Below are 13699 nucleotides of genomic sequence, written 5' to 3'. Positions count from 1 at the left end.
GCAGGCGCTATACTGCTGCGCCACCCAGGGATCCCTCCCCCTCTGATTTTTATACATATGGGAGTGTATTAATTTTTTTTTAAAGTTTTATTTATTTATGATAGTCACAGAGAGAGAGAGAGAGAGGCGCAGAGACACAGGCAGAGGGAGAAGCAGGCTCCATGCACCGGGAGCCCGACGTGGGACTCGATCCCGGGTCCCCAGGATCGCGCCCTGGGCCAAAGGCAGGTGCCAAACCGCTGCGCCACCCAGGGATCCTGGGAGTGTATTATTAACACTGTTTTTGTACCTTGTTTTTCCCCTCATATTTATGACTTTTTGTTGGAGGATTTCACCTGTCAGTGTGATCATTTTCTTTTAGCTAGTTGCACAGTATTACTTTGTAGGAATGAATCATAGATCATTGTTTAGTTAACCAGTTCTTTACTGATGGACATTTTGGCTGTTTTCAGTATTTAACTGTTACAAGCAATGCTGTAGTCAATAACTATACAATAGTTATATCTATGGGATAAAGTCTTAGAAGTGGTATTGCTAGGTTAAAGGGGAATTCTACTTTCTAATGTCACTGTCGTCATCCCTGCCTTCCTGTGTCATATAACCACAGAAAAAACAAAACTGTATAGTTGGAAAGGGATATAGGAACCATCAAGCTTAGTGGTTCCCAAAGTCGTGGTCCTTGGGCTGGGAGTAGTTGCAGCAGCACATGGGAACTTTGTACAAATGCATATTCTTGGGGCCCATGCTGGACCTCCTGAATCAGAACCTGTGAGAGCCCAGCAACTTGTGCTCACAGCTCATTTTACATATGAATGAGGAAACTGATTAGAAGGGTGAAGTAACTTAGCAGTTGTCTCAAGGTGTGACCTCTGACTTCTTTTTGAAACTCCTTTCTCATCATATTACCTCTTTCCCTCTTTGGAATTTCCAAACTGCCTGCTGTTCTTAACAACATCTAATCCTTGTGTCATGCCTCTCTCTTACTTTTTCTTTTCTCTCTGCCACTGAAATCCCATTTTCATTTGTTCTTGCTTTCTTGAAGCACTTGGATCTTCCAAATTGGAAAAATCCGTACATCTTAGCCTTCCTATGCTATTTTATTTCTATTTCTGTATTAGTGTCTGGCTTTATTTGATGTACATTCATATCTGTCTTTTGTTAGCTTATACATATGCCCCTTCAGGGCAAGGATGATGTTTTATTTGTTGTCATTTTAGGCTTCTTGCACCTTCTTTACATTTACTAATTGGTAGGTAAATGTTGGTTGCATTTCTTTTCATGCATAGTTGGAAATCAGTGGAATAGAGAACATACTCTGTGTTACCTTCAATACCTGTAACTCTAACCAGTTTTCTTATAAATATGCTATTGACCACACAGGACAGTAGGTGTGAAAGGGATAAGTCAGCTCAAACGCCTCCACTGAAGTTTATAGATGGAAAATTAACCAATCTGTAGTCAGTAAACCTATATTTTGATTCTCTTATGATGTGTGTTGAAGCTATGTTTCTAATATCATTTTCATAAATTAAAGGATTATGCATTTTTACAGTTAATGGTATCTTATACCAGTATACATTTAAATTGCTATAAGTCATTTCCTCCTTGTAAACTTAGAAGTTTGGTGTCAAGGGGGTGTTTAAATTTTTCAAAATTCTTTTTTTTTTTTTAAATTTTTATTTATTTATGATAGTCACAAGAGAGAGAGAGAGACTGGCAGAGACACAGGCAGAGGGAGAAGCAGGCTCCATGCACCGGGAGCCCGACGTGGGATTCGATCCCGGGTCTCCAGGAACGCGCCCTGGGCCAAAGGCAGGCGCCAAACCGCTGCGCCACCCAGGGATCCCAAATTTTTCAAAATTCTTATAAAATTTTAGTTACTATCTTAAGTTTACTCTGTTGTGCTAAATATCAAGACTAGGTATTTCCTATTGTTGAAACTTAACATTCCAGTAAAACACACCATTTTCTCAAGTTATCTTAACATACTTGTCAAGGAAGAATATAGATGCTTCCCTGTGTGATAAAGTGAAAGTTTTAACTTTTAGTTCACTTTTTCCTTAAAGCATTATAATTTTATACCTAAACAAACTTTAATGTTTTTAGTAGTATTCAAAATGTAATTTATAATATTTTAGAGAAATTTTGAGAAGAATCACATCTTGGAGATGATTTTTTAAATGATAGTTGCCTGACCTACAGTGATTTTGGTTCATCAGGCAAGTATTCTTATGAGCTGTCTTGAGAAATGGAGATATTATCACTGGCTTAGGGCCAAAGTTAACAACTTTGAAAGAATGTGCTTCTGTAGTAATTTTGAAATTATTTTTCTCCAAGACACTTCATTTTTTATCAATTTTTAGCTAATTGTGTGGAAAATGGAGAAGTGGAATGCTTTAATAAAATTTTGTGATCAGAATTAAATTGTAAAAATTAAATATAACATCACCAGCCCATTTAGAGACTTGTATTACCTTAGCAGTTATACATTGGCGACTTGTGTACAACTGTATCTTTAATCGCTATTTTTAGATGAACAATTTTAACCATGTCAGTGTTGTAAGCTTGTAAATTTGATTTTATTGTTATGTCAAGCCAAACACAAGCAAAACTATTTAATCTTTGTCCTCAGAATCCATTAAAAGCCATTTCAGATACTAGTGCATGAGAAGGTAGAAAAATGTTATGATTCTTTTTCTGTCCTTAGGACTTTATAGTCAGCATAGGAGACTTTATGCAAATGAAACAGGAGGCAGTCTGCACAATAGCTTTCCAGTTTTCACAGTGCAGCATAACTATCTAGTATCTTTAATTTAGTTGGTCAGCAAGTTATTGTTACATTATTTGTTCAAATCAACTGGAAGTTTATGCTATTAATTCATCAGAGACAAGCTTTGCTGGGTGATTGATAAAGTAAAAGTGTATCCCATTTGTAATTCCTGTACCTAGCACTCATTTCCTATCAAAATATAGAGTTGAGTTTCTCATTGTTTCTTTTTTAGTGAGCATTTGTCCTGTGCATTCACATTCTTTCTTCATGGGGAAAGTAATGTATGTACAAGTGTGGAGATTGCCCAACACCAGCCAATTTATTTGATCAATGAGGAGCATATACACATGGCTCAGTCTTCACCTGCACCATTTCAAGGTAAGTAAACGGTGATGTCCCTGCCATCTACCTCTCTCCCACCAAGTGGATAGCCACCTTGCCCAGTAAGGTTTGCAGAATGAGATATTATCTTAAACTGGCATTTTAAAGCTAAGCCTATGCTTAACTTTAAGCTAATTTAATAAGATAATTTAAGATAATTAATGCTAAGCATAAGGGTCAACTTCTGAGGAAGCAAGGGAAGACTAGCATTTCACAAAGAAAGCTTGCCAGTATTTTGCTGAAAGCTTAGAGCTTATCACGTGTACAACATGGTCTTAGGTGAAATTATACTAAGGAATAAACTGTAGACAATTGCCTTCAGAGCAAAAGAAGAGCTATAAGTATTTGAAAAATATAATCCAATGAGTAATTGACAAACCTTAAAAATTAGAAGTTTTCATTGTTTTGTTTGTTCCATGGTTTCAGGCATACAGTGACTTAACAGAAAATTACTGTTTTTGAAATTTCAACCAGAATCCTATTTCTAGAATTGTAGTTTCTTTAGTATTGTTAATATCGTTATTATTTCTTTTGAGACTATACTGATTGTAGGTATTTGGTTGTAATTTAACTTAATGTGTAAATTTTCATTAATTTTCAGCTAATCGCCTAGATATTGCCAAAATAACACCATATCCCTTTTTTTAAACCATGAATTCTAAATCTTTGGTTTTGTTTTTGGAATTCAGAGTTGTCTATAAATAGCTTTTTAAATTTTATAATATTTAACTGTAATAATACTAGATTGAATCATCTGGAAAAAATCATTTTTAGTTCAATTTAATTTATTACTAGAGATGTCTGGTTGAAATGGTCCTAGTATATATCACACAACATAATTTTTTAAAAACATTGATACTTTAACAGATTTAACTAAGTATTTTTATTGACATAACAGTTTGTCATTGAGTGGTTAGCCTCCATATTATTTATGATTGCTTTTTGATTTCCTACAAATGATTCTGATTTAATTTAATGAAAACATCTGTTCCTTGCCCTAAAGATACTTAAGCCATTTTTTTTAAAGGTAAAAAAGAATACTGAATCCTCATTTAACTGTGTCCTAATTATTACCTTTTTTTTAACCACCTCTCTTTGTAATACATTTTAAACTATGCACATTATCATTCTGTAATTTTGAGTGTTTGCTGTGTGAACTACTGTAAAATTCAAAACCCAATTCCCAAGCTGTGCACTTAGGAGTTGTACAGTATGTGGATATTGTGAATTACCAGAATTATTTAAATACTGTGTTTTGTTGACTATGAAGATGCTGAGGATCATCTAACTTCATTCTAGACTTTATTACTGAAAATAAAAGGAAGCATTTATGATAAGAACAGAAGGAATTCCTAGTCACGAGGGAAGGCAACTTACCTAAGTTGGGAAAGATAATATTAGCAATACCAGGTCTCCATAGACCAATTAATTTTAAGTCTTACTGCTTTGTTGCTAATGTCTCGAATCATAGAAGACTTTTATGAGATGTTATCCTGCTTATTTCCTAGGATTGGTCTGGAGAAGAGATATTCTTAGGGCAGTGTTGGCCTATAGATAATTATAGTGAACATAATTAACTATATTGGTGTAGAAATTTTCTAGAAGTATTAATACTTCTAGAACACAGTATTAATGTGTTCCATTCCAACCAACAGTGGTTGTGTTGGTTGGAATCAGTATTTTATTCTGTTTGGATCATTGAGAAACAGCAGAAAGGCACTAAGAAATATGTGATGTCTATAGTTATCACTGTCTGGAATGAAGTAATATGTCATCCACCCATTATAAAAAACAGAGCCATCCAAAAAAAGAACATCTCATTTAATGACTATGCTGAGATTTTTTTTTTAGAAATTAGGATTCAGAAGGGATGCCTGGGTGGCTCAGTGGTTGAGCGTTTGCCTTTGGCTCAGGGTGTGATCCTGGAGTCCCGGGATCAAGTCCTACATCAGGCTCCCTGTATGGAGCCTGCTTCTCCCCCTGCCTGTGTCTCTGCCTCTCTCTCTCTCTGTGTCTCTCATGAATGAATAAATAAATAAAATCTTTAAAAAAAATAGGATTAAGAAAAAGTTTATCTCTGGAAAAGTGTTGTTTGGAAGGTTAGCCTTACCCCACAGATATGAACTGGCTGGGTTATGTGCAGCATCATGTTAACTACATTTTTGTGGCTAGCCTAGTGAAAATAACATCGAGTCAAACACTGAAAGAGAAAGATAGACTTTGAGTCCTTTACTTTGAGTATAATAAGTTTTATTTAAAGTTGTTTCATCAGTGGACTTCAAACAATTCGTAACTGAAATTATAACTAAGTAAGCATTATGTTTCACACTTCATACATCAAGGCCTTTTTGTTATTATAAGTTTTATTTATATATTGTTTTAAAAATTACAACAGATATTTAGGAAGTCTCAAATCCTGGAGTGTTCAAGTACTAGACAGGTTTTGGGGTATATGTATTGAATGGTTTTCTTTTGTTATAAAAGATTCAGTGTTTGCATTGTATAAGCTCATATCAAACAGGTTTTGTAGATGTTTTCATATATAGATAGTTTATATATTGTGTGTTGATACAGCTGTCTGATAATTTTTTTTTACCTCATCCATTTGATTTCCTTGAAAAATTGATGTGTGTTGAGAGGCATATAGATAAGAGGTACTAAAATGAGGAACTATTAAAAAAAATTAGACTTTATAAGGGGTCAGGAAATAGAAAGCGATATCCAGGAAGTGAGGCTGGGCTTGAGCCCAAATGACCATGTATGTAACATTATGCTTAAGCAGGAGTGATTATTCTGATCTGTAACATACGTTTCTCCTCCCTGCCTTAGTACTGGTAAGTCCTTATGGCTTAAATGGCACGCTCACAGGCCAAGCATACAAGATGTCAGACCCAGCCACCCGTAAGTTGATTGAGGAATGGCAGTATTTCTACCCAATGGTGCTGAAAAAGAAAGAAGAATTGAAAGAAGAAGAGGAGTTGGGATATGATGATGATTTCCCTGTGGCAGTTGAAGTAATTGTTGGTAAGAGAAAATATTTTGCCTGAAGAACTTTATTCTATCTTTTTCATCTTTCTTAATTTAAAAAGATAATCATTGAGATTCATCAAAAATAATCTCCATAATTTTCCCATCTTTTTTTTATTCTCTTGACACAGTGGTATATGCTGAGTAGTTTTCTTGCCTGAAGCACCAGTGGTCCCTGTATTCCAAACGCTATTATCATAATGTTGGAGCACATGTTTAAACAGCTATTAACTTAGGAAGGAATGGAGCTAGTCACTTTTGGCAGTACCTAATGAGCACCTCATTTTCATCATATGATAGCTTTGACTCTGACCACTAGAATAATAAAGTTGGCACCCTGGTGTGAACTTTTTCTCAGGCCTGGTTCTGTCCTTGCTCTCTTTCCTTACAGGTGGTGTTCGGTTGGTTTATCCTTCAGCATTTGTTTTGATCTCTCAGAATGACATCCCCGTTCCTCAGAGTGTTGCTGGTGCTGGAGGCCATATTACAGTGGGGCAGCAGGGACTTGGTAGTGGGAAGGACCCAAGTAACTGTGGGATGCCTCTTACCCCTCCCACGTCTCCAGAACAGGCTGTGATAGGTGAGTACGGTCCAGGAATATCTTGGTCGGGGAGATCACAGAAAACCACGCAGCTCCCTTGCCATGGAACAGATGAGCAAACACAGTGAAAAATGCCTTATGGAAGAGGTGGAGGTAGAGTGACATTTTGCAGAATAGAGAAGGAAAATTTTCAACAAACAATTGATATGCTTTGGAATTGTAATTGTGCCATATTAGACTGTACTCCAGTTAGACAGTGTAGTTGTTTCTCTTAAGTTCTATACATACAGCTCTTCCTTTACACACATGTGCGCATGTGCACACACAATCAGGACAAGGTATAGGCTGCTTTTTCTTTACTTAAACAAATGGAAACCACTAAATCAGAGAATGGCTTAAGTATTTGCCTAATTGACCATTGCCAGCCAGGGATAACTTTGAGATAATTCTTTCCTTGTTATATTATAGAGGCAGACTGGCATCCAGAAGCTCTCAGTAAATTGCTGTTCTGTCAGTAACCTGCCTACATTAATGCTATAAAGTATTAATTATACATGAAACTTTAAAAAATTTCCTTCATGAAAACACTCAGAAATTGTTTAAATTGGGAGCATTTTGACTTCTTTGGAGTAGTATATTTTCTGTATTAACTTGTTGTAGTTGACTTCATTTTAATTGGAAATCTAGTCACTAAGGAAAGGATATTCATCAGATGAGCTGAAGTGAGATTATTTATAGGCTTTTTAATGTAGGCCATTTTGGCAAAACCATCAGAGTAAATCAAGTCTTGGCTGCTGAACTGAAAACAGACTACCCAGCATGATACACAATCACGTGGCTATTTTCATGAGATTAGAGAAGACAGTATTTTAGAGCTTCTAGCATGGTGCTTGGCATATGGAGGGTATTCAATAAATGTTCATGGTTAAGCAGTATATTGGGGACAAGAAATAGACATTGTGATTGAGAGCACCTAATTTAGAAATCTGGCTATATAGCTTTTACTAGGTGAGTTGGCCTTATTAAATTCTCATACTTGGCCTGAGCCTCCATTTCCTTCTCTTAAATACTATGTACCTGACAGAGCTGTTACACATACTAGGTGAAGTACTTAACAGCACTCTGTAGGCAGGAAGCAGTATACAAATGGTGGCGTAAGCATTTAAAGCAGTACTCAAAACTCCAGCTTCAGCACACGATCGTGTTATCTAGAAGGACTTACTCAGAGACTGAGTGGAAGGCATAGAAATGGGCAGCAGGCAGCCTCCGTCTTTAGGACCATGCAGTTGCTAAGATGGGTGAAAAAAAGAGACATCCAGCTCTAATATGGTGGAGCAGAGAATTTGGATGATCCCCTGTGAAAGGATTTGCTCAGTTTTTAATAAAACGAAAACAAAAAAAAAAAAAAAAAGGAGAAAGAAAAAACAGTCTTTTAAATAATCATCATAAAGATATACTGATACAGAGACTATAGCAATATTTTGAGAAGTTTTGATCACATTTCATATTAAAGTTTGGATTTTAAACAATTGCACTACATAAGTTATCAGTTTTTGTTTATCTGTTTAGCCTGGTACTTAGAGATATTTGTATTCAACTTAAAATTGAAAGCCTGCTGTATGCATGATGTCCTGGTGTCTAAGCAGTTCTGAATTTTAAATTTCACAATTCAAAAACACCAGGTTTTGTTTACAGTGGTTTTCAGCGTGGACTTCCTAACTATAGAGTTTCAAATTACTTCCCCTGTGACTATTCTGTGTATGTCATTGTGCTAAGCCCTAGGTAAATAAATCCCCTGATGCCTCTTCAGTCTCTAAAAACTAAATAAAATCAAATGGAATCTTTGTTGTAAAATGATTTTGTCTAAATTTTCATATCATGATACAATGAGTTCTATGTTAGGACTCTTAATGCTCAATCAGAGAGAATCCTGGTCAGCCTTGTCTTTCTGCAGTTGACTAACATTGAGCCATTGCCATGTTTTCCTAGATATAGGACATAATGGGTTCCCCTTTCCCCTAAAGTGGCCAAGAATCTCCTAGTTTAGCAGGGGATCTAGGAGGCCTAACTGGTTTTGGTGAAATCATTTATCCCTCATGTGGTTAGGTACCTCAGCTTGCATCTTCAGTTTATGGAGATAATTTTGAGTAACAATATTCAATACATATTTGATAGCAATGGAGTATAGGTCTTGTCTGATTCCCCATGAGGTATCACCCACATTTTAGTTAAGTCATTAAAAGCTACTGAAAGGCATTAACCCAACTTTATTCAGAAAAGACTATGCCTTATTTTCCCCACCCCTCTCATTTTTTGGTCATAAATTGATCCCATATGGTACCATGGACTTAGGATCTCTTTGGCTAAATTGTAAGATGTTTGGGAGCAGAGGGCTATGTGTTCTACTTCTGTTTATTTCTCCACTTATCCTAGATTTATAATAAGCATTTGAAAATCCATTGTAAAATTGAAATGAATTATTTTGTACCACAAACCAAGTCAGGGAACTTCTAAGATGAAAGATAGCAATGAAAGACCAAATTTTCTGTCTTCTTTATCTAATTTGTAATAAAATAATACTTTTTATAGGAAACAAGCACACTTCAGTTCCTTAGAATGTAAGCATTTTGATAATGTTTTTTTGTTTTTTTTTTTTTAAATAGAGCTAAGCCTAACCATTCAGCTCATACAGTGGTTGTATTCCAGTGATATCAGGACTATTAAATTGTGGGATAAGGTTGTTTGTTTATTTTTCAGATAAGGGTGGAGATTTCCAGAGGGCTTAAAATTGATTATTTCAGTCAAGATGTTTTGTATGAGTTTTGTTGAGAATAAAACCACGGTATATTGATGAAGTCACATAGATGAAAGTAATTGCATCAGAATTTAATACTGGAAATTGACTTCAATATTTGTCTTGTATGAGATAGAAGTAGTAAAATACTAATAACCAAAAAACAGTATTACCAGTAACTATAGTGATCCTAAAAGAAAGAAATGGATTATTTACCAACTAGTTGGAAAAGCTAAGTGGAGTTATATTAGAGAGAAACCAGTGAATGATCCTTTGATACAGAATGTCGAGACAACCTCTTTCAGTGTTTTAACACTGAGCTTTCATAAATAGTGTCAGGTATAAGGACAAACAGTTCCACATACAAATTTGAAATTTGACCTTGTTAAAAGCTTTGTGCTATTAAGTCCTTTTTCCTACCTGGGCACTATGTGCAGTTGTTGCACAGCTTTTTAGCTAAATGAGCATAAAGCTCCCTCTGCTGTTTTGTTCGGCCTTGAAACCTTACTGCACCGTGGATTTAAAAATTTAAATCAATCTATTCATGTTTATATCTTTAATACTATGATGTATGAGCCTTTACAAGTAAGTTGTCTCCAGTAGAGTCGGAATGCCTCTGGGTATGCCCTTGGGTTGTATGAGTGTGTGAGTGTTGATGTGATTAACTATTTTAGGGAGAACACAAAGAACCATACAAAGTGCCAGTACACACAATTTATGCTCATAGCTTCAGATAGTGTTGTTGCCAGCAGGTAGGGGCAGAGCTACATGAATAATATGAGTTTCAACAATCAAAACATTTCTGTTAAATAAGCTTGCAGTCTGTGTACTAGGAGATCTTTTCAGATAATTTTCACATTCCCAAATTGCCTTTCTTTTTCAGGGGAGAGTGGAGGTACGCAGAGTGCGGTCAGTCACCTAGGCTCCCAAGACGGGGGGATGATAACTATGCACAGTCCAAAGAGATCGGGGAAAATTCCTCCAAAACTCCACAATCATATGGTCCATCGAGTCTGGAAGGAATGCATCCTCAACAGAGCCCAGTCCAAGTATGACTTTTGCATTATGTCTGGTTTAGATCGTGGTTTAATAACACCATGTCTTTGATCACTACATGAGGAGTGTTGATTACATTGTACCATTGTGTGACCAAACCTGAGGGGTCATTGGATTGGTAGTTCATCTTTTTTCTTAATATAATAATGCAAAATTCAACCCAAGGATGTTAAAGATGTTTACTTTACTTGACTCAATTATCTAGGAAATTTTGAAATACCTTACCTGATTATCTCAAGATTGGCACAGTATTCATCTGACATTTTTTAGCACAGATGGCTTAGGACAGTAGTCAGTGGGTTTGGTTTTTCCTTCATATACCAATTAATGAATTTATGAATGTTTTCCATTTACAAAGGGAAATGACCTTCTTTGTTACATATTCTGTGACATGGGCCTTCTGTTTTAAATGACAATACAGTTCTGAACTGAACTGAGGCAGAGGGGTATTTACCAGCTGCTGTGCTTCTGTTGTTTGATTTGGGGAAGCCATATTCTTTTCTTCCCTTACTTGGCTTTGCTTCCTTCCTTTCCCCTCTACCTCTCCTCTTGCTCTCCCTCCCTGCCTTCCTTAACATATTTTTGGAAAAGAGGAAGAATTGATTCTAAGAAGAGACTGGTGGTGCTGATGATTTTAATTACATGAATGATAACAGATATTAGTCAATAAATACTATCCTGCTCACCAAGATTTATGTAAACTTATTTATCATCATATTTTCAATCTTTTTTGATATAACTGAGATGTCCCCTTTCTGGACTGAGGAAAGTAAACAAAGGAGTTTCAATCTCTATAACAGAATAAGTATGGACACCCTTGCCAATAACTGCTAAGAAGTCCACTTCAGTGACTACGACTTCGAGTTTTACAGACAGATAAAAAACCTGTCATGTGGATCTAACTTTTAGGAAATTCATTTGTTTCTCAGTGAATTGGTTCTAGAGTAGGCTGCTGAAGAAGATATAGTACATAAAATCTAAAATAATTGCAGTGGGAGATTGTATGTCATGTGCTAGAATTAAAAAGGTATCTCTAGTCACTTAAAAATTATCCTTTGCTCTAGAATAATTGGTACAGATGTTTTCACCTCTGTCTACAATGCTTAGATAATTTCCAAGTTAACATTTTCTTTTTCTTTTCCTTTCATTTACTGTCTTTGATATTTGTCACCAATAACCTCCACCAGCTCTAACAGCCGCTTGTGTATCAGCACAGAACAGGGTAGTGGGACACCCAGAAAGGCAAGGGAGGGTGGAGAGCAAGAGAAGTCCCTCTAGAGCCATCATTGGAGCACTTTGCAGTATCAGCTGTAGCAAAATTAGCAATACAGAAATACTGCCCAGTGTTTTTGTCAGTATGTAATAATGGACATCTGCTTTTTGCTACCAATTACTAGTGACAAGTAGGAGATAATTTTTTTTCTTGTCTTTAGTTCACATTACAAGCATAGAGTGCTGTTCTATGCTTAGACAGTAGTAAATATAGGAGTTTTAAGAATGGCACAGTGTCTCAGGGCATATAATTCACAGATGCTGTGAAAAGAAAATTTTAAAGGTTTAGGTTATTTCTGCAAAGTTTAGGTGACTTTTAAAAGCAACAATCAATAGTACCAGATAGTGTTTTAATTGCTCTATCACCCATGTTAAAATGTACATTAAACTTAAATAGAAATATTTTGAATCTTGCTTCTTCTAGTGCATAGAACAAGTTTGGTTCTTTTTCCTGCCCTTGGGTTGCTCTGAGTTATCTGTCAGCTAGATAACATTACTATGTGAAATGTATTCAGGTCTTTTAACCCTCCCCCCCCCCCCCCCATCTACCATGGAGGTATGAATATTATCTCATGTTTACACAAGTCACATTTTTAACCTTTTTTTAGGAGGAGCCAAATGTCAACTCCAACTCTTGAAGAAGAGCCTGCTAATAATCCTGCTACTTGGGATTTTGTGGATCCAACCCAAAGAGTCAGCTGTTCTTGCTCTAGGTAGGTAGTAGAAAAAGCACAACAGGAGTCGGATAGAATGGTAGCAACTTTTGTGGGCTATCTCCTGGACTTCAGATCACTTCTTCCTCATCATTTTATTTTGTTTTGTTTTGTTTGGGTTCAGTCTTCTTCCTCCTCTAGTATAGAAGGAAGAGATAGATCTTTTCTTAAATATAGATAGTAGTTTTATTGTTAGGACTCAGGAAGAGCATTATCAGACAACTGACCCTGTTATCTAATTGCTCCCACAAATTTCTTCACAGTAGCTATGCTCCCCTTTAAATGAGTTTATTTAAATATTCTTAATTTTAAAGTAGAGATAAATATTAAACAAGTAGGCCAGAGTTAATAGAATTTGAATTAAATAGACCTTCCATAGAGAATTTTTGTTGTTGATGCTGGTGTGTTTTGATGCTTGAGGTAGGTATTTGGTAACATCTGGCAAAAGCTAAAATGGTTGTTCATCCATTTAGATACTTGAACCCTAAATTGATTTTTGTAGAAAATTTTTGCTTTCCTGGATATTACCTTGACTTATCACTCCTTGTAGTGAAGAGTCATCTTGCCATGAGCTTTCATTAGGATTCTTAGATTTCTTTCTTTTTCTATTTTTTTAAAGATTTTATTATTTTTTTTCATGTGCATGAGAGAGTGTGGAGTGGGCACAGCCAGGGGTAGGAGCAGAGGGAGAGGGAGACAGAGAATCTTAAGCAAATTCCACGCTGAGCACGGAGGCTTACGTGGGGTTCCATCTCACGACCCTCATATCATGACCTGAGCTGAAATCAGTTGGATGCTTAACCTAACTGAGCCAACTAGTTGCCTCCAGGATTCTTAGATTTCGTAAGTATCCATGGGCCTTACCCCTAACTCAGTTGACTATTGAACATATAATGGTGAGTATTTACTTAAGGAGCAACTTAGAGTAGCTTCACTTCCAAAGTATGTATTTTCACATTTGATACTGCTCAACACTTAGAAAAAGTTCTGTTAATATAAAGTATATTCAGAAAATGCCCATTCATTTCCCTAGTTTAGATAGGGGTTCTTAATGTGGCATAAATAAGTTGGTTTTAGGGTAGGGAGATAGTCAAATGACCCCTGAGAATATATGCAAACTGTGTGTGTACCTGCATGCATGCGTG

At 36.1% G+C, this 13699-nt stretch overlaps 1 protein-coding gene across 9 annotated transcripts in view; it reads left to right on the top strand.

Annotated features, from left to right (window-relative positions):
- Positions 1–13699, top strand: part of MED13L (mediator complex subunit 13L) — a 294941-nt gene that overhangs the window by 230494 nt on the left and 50748 nt on the right. For all 9 annotated transcript variants that reach the window (XR_012019241.1, XR_012019242.1, XM_072802653.1 and 6 more), the window contains 5 exons: positions 3003–3148; positions 5981–6175; positions 6570–6758; positions 10397–10562; positions 12450–12554. Coding sequence is in view for 7 of the 9 variants with exons in the window: in XM_072802653.1 (XP_072658754.1) it covers positions 3003–3148; positions 5981–6175; positions 6570–6758; positions 10397–10562; positions 12450–12554 (801 nt within the window). In the remaining 2 variants the exon portion in view is untranslated. The remainder of the gene's footprint in view (positions 1–3002; positions 3149–5980; positions 6176–6569; positions 6759–10396; positions 10563–12449; positions 12555–13699) is intronic.

The sequence above is a fragment of the Canis lupus genome, chromosome 27 (genome assembly GCF_048164855.1).
Source record: "Canis lupus baileyi chromosome 27, mCanLup2.hap1, whole genome shotgun sequence".
Classification (NCBI taxonomy): domain Eukaryota; kingdom Metazoa; phylum Chordata; class Mammalia; order Carnivora; family Canidae; genus Canis; species Canis lupus.
Note: the sequence above shows the minus strand (reverse complement) of the source record. Positions and strands in the feature narration are given on the sequence as shown.